This window comes from Trichechus manatus, unplaced genomic scaffold (genome assembly GCF_000243295.1).
Source record: "Trichechus manatus latirostris isolate Lorelei unplaced genomic scaffold, TriManLat1.0 scaffold00113, whole genome shotgun sequence".
Taxonomy (NCBI): domain Eukaryota; kingdom Metazoa; phylum Chordata; class Mammalia; order Sirenia; family Trichechidae; genus Trichechus; species Trichechus manatus.
This window is the reverse complement of record NW_004444049.1, coordinates 3,024,547-3,032,138: the sequence shown is the minus strand read 5'-3', so window position 1 is coordinate 3,032,138 and position 7,592 is coordinate 3,024,547. Positions and strand designations below refer to the sequence as shown.

At 51.3% G+C, this 7,592-nt stretch overlaps 1 protein-coding gene across 1 annotated transcript in view; it reads right to left on the bottom strand.

Annotated features, from left to right (window-relative positions):
* The window catches only part of CPT1A (carnitine palmitoyltransferase 1A), a 79,524-nt gene that overhangs the window by 3,687 nt on the left and 68,245 nt on the right, over positions 1 to 7,592 (bottom strand). The window contains exons 14-17 of the mRNA XM_004383636.2: positions 5,096 to 5,230; positions 2,583 to 2,735; positions 1,382 to 1,495; positions 627 to 719 (exon numbers count right to left, since the gene is read on the bottom strand). Coding sequence (XP_004383693.1) covers positions 627 to 719; positions 1,382 to 1,495; positions 2,583 to 2,735; positions 5,096 to 5,230 — 495 coding nt within the window. The remainder of the gene's footprint in view (positions 1 to 626; positions 720 to 1,381; positions 1,496 to 2,582; positions 2,736 to 5,095; positions 5,231 to 7,592) is intronic.

Sequence of the window (7,592 nt, the reverse complement as noted above, 5' to 3'; positions counted from 1 at the left end):
GTGTGCAGATCTCTGTGCAGCCACGTGTGTGTATTTCTCAGCGTGTGCAGATCCTTGTGCAGCCATGTGTGTATTTCTCAGAGTGTGCAGATCCCTGTGCAGGCGTGTGTGTATTTCTCAGCGTGTGTAGATCCCTGTGCAGCCACGTGTGTGTATTTCTCAGCGTGTGCAGATCCTTGTGCAGCCATGTGTTTCTCAGCGTGTGCAGATCCCTGTGCCGCCGTGTGTGTATTTCTCAGCGTGTGCAGATCCCTGTGCAGCCGTGTGTGTATTTCTCAGCGTGTGCAGATCCCTGTGCAGCCGTGTGTGTATTTCTCAGTGTGTGCATACTATTCTTAGTCTAGCTTTCAAGAGTTATAGAAAGTCTAAAAGTCATCAAAGCACTCCAACGTCACTTAAGATTGGAAGCTTTTGCTATCAGCAAAGATAAAACATTTTAAATCAAATAAGATCTATTTCTTTAAAGCTAGGCTTGGGGAATTTGAAATTTATTTATTTGAAAATTTTCAAACCAAGAAAAAGCAGTTGATGAAATTGAAATTTTATGTCAAATTAAGGATGTGCTCCCCTTGGGCAGAAAAAAATGAAAACACCCTACTTTAGAAAAGGGAACTTTTTGTACTTACAGTCTCAGGGCTGGAGAACTTGGAAGATACGTGGAAATTGATGAGCTTGTCTCCTACGAGAATGTACGACACACCATAACCATCGTCAGCAACCTGTGGAACAAAAGAGGTTTAAATCTGGCGCTGGGAAACGAGGCCACATGAAAAAGAGACTTTCCAACATTTTAAATCCACCCCATGTCTGTCAGTTTGTTGCAGCGCGGTGGCCTGTGTGTTACTCTGATGTTGGAAGTTATGCCACTGCTATTTCAAATACCAGCAGGGTTATCCACGGTGGACAGGTTGCAGCAGAGCTTCCAGACTAAGACAGACTGGGAAGAAAGGCCTGTTGATCTACTTCTGAAGATCAGCCAGTGAAAACCCTATGGATCACAACAGAATATTATCTAATTCAGCACTGGAAGATGAGCCCCCTAGGTTGGAAGGCACTCAGAATGCAGTGGTCACAACAATGGACGCTAACATGCCAACGATCACGAAGATGGTGCAGGACTGGGCAACGTTTCGTTCCGTTGAGCATGGGGTCACCATGAGCCGAAGCTGACTCGACAGCAACCAATAACAACAACAACATTTAAATACAAGGCTGCCATTGACATTGGTATCAGTGATCAGCAGGGATCCGTCAGAGTAGGCCACCAGTAATGTCAAGGGGAGTGCTCAGAATGGAGACGGGCCTGAGATGGTGGTGGTGGGCGGGTGCCATGTCCTTGGAGCTGGCGGCTCTGGGTACGGGGATGCCGCACTCCACTTACCGGGCCAAAGCCCCCTCCACTAGACACGTAATCTGGATTCCTTTCCAGGTTAAACAGCTCCACCTGCTGCTGAGGGGTCTGGCTGGTTGACAACCTCCACGGCTCAGATAAGACCTGTTGAGTAAAACAAGGACGGCACAATCAGGAAATGTCCCAATGGCGCTGTCCCTAATCTGAGGTCTGCTGTCACTGCAGAGACCCCGTGGGAAGACGTAAGACGTTTGCTCCGTCTTCTGACTGTTTTAGACACAAAAGGCCTACGTCCCTGACTTCCGCCGGCTCAGGGTACTACATCTGCAGAGGGCGCGGTGCAGGTGATGCCACCTGGACGGGACACGGCCAATGCCAGTAACAGCATCTCAGGCAGAAAAGGTGGCAGGTACATCAAATGAGATTTAGATGAAGGCAGTGTCGTGCTGGAGCAGACTCATGCCAGCTCCCATGAGCCAACTGGTAAATTGTCAGGAATTTTCCAAGCCAGTTGTTAAACATAGCCATTAAAAAAAATTAAATTTTTATAAACTTACAATTAAATTATATTAAAAACGATGACAAATACTCAGAACTGATCACTTCATGATTATTTTAGCACATTTCACTATTATCTATGCTCTTGAGGTGACTTATGTCTATTAAGCCAGTAGGGTGAGACAGTGGTGATTCAGTGGTAAAATTCTCACCTCCCACGCGGAGACCCGGGTTTGATTCCCAGCAATACACCTCATGTGCAGCCACCACCCACCTGTCAGTGGAGGCCTGCGTTATCACTATGATGCTGAACAGGTTTCAACAGAGCTTCCAGATGAAGAGGGACTAGGAAGAGAAGGCTGGCAACCTACTTCTGAAAAATCAGCCAACGAACACTCTGTGGAACACAGTTCTACTCGGACACGCATGGGGTCACCATGAGTCAGAACCAACTCAGTGGCAACTGGTAGTAGTTTGTGGCTGTGTTGTTTGGGTACCATCGAGTCAGCCCCCGACTCATAGAGACCCCACGTGTGACAGAGTAGAACTTCCCCATAGAGTTTTCTTGGCTGTAATCTTTATGGGAACAGATTGCCAGGCCTTTCTTCCGTGGAGCTGCTGGGTGGGTTCGAACCACCAATCTTTTGGTTAGTAGCCTAGTGCTTAACCGTTGTGCCACCAGAGCTCCTTAGTAGGAGTTTAGCCAGCAAAATTGATTGAAGAGGTGACTTACTTCCTTCAGGAAAGGGGAGTCAACGGCCAGGTACTTGGATACCACATAGAGACAGAAGAGATGGCGATCGATACCAGCTCCCGTCATCGCGAGGCGGTACAGCAGCTGATGCTTCTCAGAGGCCATCCTGAATAACTTGAGGCGCTGTTCCACCTAAGTCACACAGAATGGTAGCGATATGTGTTGGGCGTTTCGGGTGGTATGGGGCAGGTCTGAGCCTCAAAATGAACAGCCGCTAACAAGCCTTTTTCTCCACATGGTCACCTGCCTGGAGATCCCCTGGCGGGACGCGCTGGACACCCACCGAGGAGCCCCACTGACCGCCTGCCCCTTCCACAGACTTGTGCTGCGAGTGGAGGGGGGTGGTGTCCAAGGCCGCGGAGGTGAGGGTTGTTGGAAGCACATTTGCTGTATCCTCCGTGCAGCTCACGTAGCGTTATTTCACTGTTTACACAAACGAGCTCGCTCAGAAGGCTGGGAGGCTCACATTCAACAGGGGTTAAAACTGGCTGCCGTCGAGTCGATTCTGACCCACAGCGTGCCCACGGGCATCACAGCAGAACGGTGCTCCATGGGGTTTTTTGTTTTTTTCTTCTTAAATAATATTTCACTGTGTTTTTGGTGAAAGTTTATGCAGCAAATGAGGTTCCCCAGGTAACAATTACTACACAAATTGTTCAGTGACAGTGGTTACACTTTTGACAATGTGTCAACATTCTCCCTCCTTCCCTGCTGGATATCTCCCCTCCAGTCACCTGGTTTCCCTCTCCTCGTCCCCCTTCATCTTTGTTTTAGAGTCTCTGTTGACCATTTGGTCTCGTACAGATGGTTCTCCATAGGGTTTTCAAGACTGATTGATCGGAAGTAGGTTGCCAAGCCTTTCTTTTGTGGCACCTCTGGGTGGCCTTGAATCTCCAACCTTTTGGTTGGCAGTCGAGCACATTAACTATCTGCACCACCCAGGGACTCCTTCAGTCAGTTTTATGAGCCTCACAGCCCACTGTCTGAAAATGGAGCTGGGTCCCCCCTCAGTTCCCTGCGATGTCACTGTGAGCTGTGAATTGCCTTCCAAAGGGGTCTGGCTACCAACTTGACTCAAACAGTCCTCTGGGCCTTTAAATCTGACCCCAAAAGGCTGCTTCAGGCTCTTTTCAGCTCTGCTAAGTAAGCCACAGGACCAGGGCAACACAGCACCCTTTAAGCAGAGGCCTGCCGAGCCTCCGACCCACCCGTTTGAGACCTGGTCTTCAGGTCTGTTTTGTCTTTTCAAAGAAGCGAGTGACATCGCTAGCACAAATTTCCTTCCATATCCCCCATCTGCTTACTGATGTCAGCAAGGTTTCTTAAGAGTTTTCATTATAAACAGAAGTACCTCAAATAGAATCTGCACAGGGCACTGCCTCATTCTAACATTAAGTGACACTCTTCCACAGACACATGGACTCATGAAAAGAAAACTCAGTGGCATCATGAAGTTCATATTCTGCATCCTAGGGAGGTGAGTAGTGACTGGGGTCTTAAAAACTTGTGAGCGGCCAACTAAGATACAACTATTGGTCCCTACTTGTCAGGAGCAAAAGAAAAAGAAAGAAATCAAAGTCTCAGAGAAGAAACTAGTCTACAGAACTAATAGCCTACATGAGCCATGGCCTCATCTACACTGAGACCAGAAGAACTAGATGGTGCCCGGCTACCACTACTAACTGTTCTAATCTAGGGCCACAACAGATGACCTTGAGAGAACAGGAGAAAGATGTGGAACAGAACTCAAATCCTTAAAAAGTCCAGACCAACTGGACCAGTTGAGACTAGAAGACTCCTCTAGACTGTCGCCCTGAGACACTCTTTAGATCTTGAATTGAAGCTATCCCGAGGTCACCTTTTAGCCAAATAACCAAATGGTACACAAAATAAAGGACATCACCCGTGAGTATGGTCCTCCATTAAAAACCATCTATAGGAGACCAGAAGGTCAACAATGACTCTAAGGCAAAGATGAGAAGACAAGGGAGCAGGGAAACTAGAGCACTGGCAACCGAACAACCAGAACACAATTAAAGAGGATGTTGACACATTGTGAAAAATGTAACTAAGGTCACTGAACAATCTGTATAGAAACTGTCAAATGGGAACGTAATTGGCTGTGTAAACTTTCACCAAAAACACAATAGAATATTATGTTTTTTAAAAAAGAAAAGCACAGCTCTACTCTGAAACGACGTGGGGTCACCATGAGTTGGGGTCGACTTGACCGCTGCTGGCTTTTTGCACTAACTTAAAGACGACTGAGAAGTCTAATCTGATTTGTAGAAGTTATAGTTTGACAGCAGAGGACATGACATGAATCTCTTGGTACATGCCCTGCCCATATGAATACCCCCTCCCTGGTCCCAAGGAAGAGGTGGAAGAGACAGAAAGCTGGTCGTGGTGTCAGGGTAGGAGGTGTGCGTCTAACCGACTGAGAAGACTCCTCCCTGGAGAGCACTGTGCTGTCCCGGCTCATGCGCACTTACTGTCTGGCCCGGGTCCATCATGGCGAGCACGAAGTTGCAGGACTCTGTGGTACAGGAGCGCACGGTCTCTGTCCTGCCCTCACGGAAGAGCCGCGTCATGGAGGCTTCGTACGTCAGGCAGAATTTACCCATGTCCTAGGAAAGGAAAAGAACTTTCATACGAGGCCAGGGGGATCCACAAAACCCAGAGCTCGAGAGGCCATCGGTCAAGGTCAGCGAGGAGAAGCTGACGCTGCTGTTGGCGTCAGGGTTAGTCATTGTCAGGGTTTTTACACGCGGTTATGCGGCAGGCAGAGATGTCGTCAGCTTCAGGAAGGGCTCGGGGTGGGGAGCAGGGAGTCCGGTTTCTGGGTAACCCAGATTTCTGTTTCAAGATGCACTTGATGCCATCATCAATCTCCTGAGCGTCACACGTCTCGACTACGTTCCCTTTATGCTAGCCTAACGGAAGAACGCACAAATGGGTCTTAGAAGACACAACCAGAATGCTCCTTCAAAGCAGGGATGGTGAGACTCCAGCTCACCTACTTTGGACACATCATCAGAAGGACTAATCGTTAGAAAAGGACATCACGGCTGGTCAAGTAGAGGATCAGCAAAAATGAGGGGGACCCTCAATGAGATGGGCTGATACAGTGGCCTCAACAGTGGACTCAAACATACCAACGATCACGAAGATGGCAGCGTTCCGTCCTGTTGTACACGGGGTCACCCTGAGTCAGAGCTGACTTGACAGCAACTGACAACCACGAACACAACCACCAGGTGGGAACATGCTTATGGAGGAATACAGCGCGCGACCAGGTTTGCATTCAATGGTCTGAAATTATTTAAAGATAAAGGTGCTAACGGGAGATACTCCATCTTGTCTGGATGACAGCAAGAAGGATCCAGCAGAGAAGTGACGGCTGGAGCTGCGGGGGGTGGGGACCAGCAGGTGCAGGAGGGCAGGAAGGGGGTCCAGGGTGCACATGGGCACTGGCTGGAGCCTGCAGCTGGATGGCCCCCATGAGACAGCAGAGGAGGTGGTGTGGGGAACAGCGTGGGGGACTGGCAGGTGCTGGGATGGACAGTCTCATCTGAACGCTTCTGTTTCTCAGTGAGGCTGTGAGTCAGTCGGCGGGGGGCAGGGAGCTGAAGCGTAGCGAGGGGCGGTGTGAGTCGCATGTTTGGGGGCATAGAAGAGTGGATCGATCGCCCAGGGGCCCATGGAGCTAATGGTCACTGATTTAAAGAAGGCGGAGTCCTGCGCTGTGCCCACCCCTCAGACACAGGATTAAAGCCAGCTCCCATGCTGGAGAGAACCCGAGGGTCCTGCCCAACTGGCAGATGGAAGAGAGCGGGACTGGGGGCCGAGGAAGGGGTGATGGACAGACCACAGATTCTGCACCCAGGGAAGAGAAAGGGGAAGGCTTGAAGGGAACAGAAAGCTGGAGTCAAAGGTGCTGTTGTCAGTACTAGAAGAGGGATGGGGCCAAAGTAGAAGCTGACTGCCCCCGAGCTGGGTGGGCGTGATGAGGGCACAGCCAGGGGTCCAGAAGGAAGCAACCGGGGATGGACAGGGATAGAGCCCAGGAGATATGTGGCATCCACCACGCCTGCCGTGGGTGGAACATCATCTGCCAAGCACCCCCGGGGTGGGGTTGCCATGAGTCAGAGTCGACTTGACCGCAGCCGGCTTTTTGCACTCACTTCAACTGCTGAGAAGTCTGATCCGATTTGTAAAAGTTGCAGTTTGACAGCGAACGACATGACATTAATCTCTCGGCACACGCCCTGCCCATCTGCATGCCCCCTTTCTGATCCCGGGAAGAGGTGGAAGAGGACAAGGCAGGTCGCGCTGTCAGGGCAGGAGGTGTGTGCCCGGCTGAGTGAGAAGACAGCGCGTCGGCCCCGAGATTCCTTCACGGAAAGCACTGTGCTGCCCGCCGCGTGGTGACCCGGTTCAGCCAGGCGGGAAAGGGCAGGCCACAGTGTGTGGGCCCAGGTCACTCCCGACCAGACACCTCCCTGGGTGCTGGGGTGGGCCCTGGAGACCCCCAGCGTTCCAGACCGACCCATCCTCAGGGGACGCCCCGGACAGCTGGAGCTGCTAATCAATCCAGGGCAGGGTGGACTTCAGGGGCGACCTGGCCAGCCCCATGTGCACTCATTATGTGTGGGCTGCCCGCTGCGTGGACCACGGGACTGCCCGCAGCTTGCATCAGGGCAGGGCAGGGCAGGACTAGGGCCAGCCATGGCTGGGAAAGACCAGGACTCTGCCGCACGCTGCAGGACACACTAACCCATGCCCAGTGCCATCCAGAGCAGCCTCCCGGGGAAAGGAGCACCCCGAAAGACAGAGGGGAGAGGCCCAGACAAAGGCTCCCTGGAACGAGGCATCATGGAACACCACGAACAGGGAACGAGGGTGTTGGCCGAGACAGGAGACATTTATCGAGGGCAGAGCCGGGCGCCTCGCAGGAACCTCTCCCTCTGCCTCCTGGACCCGCCAGGA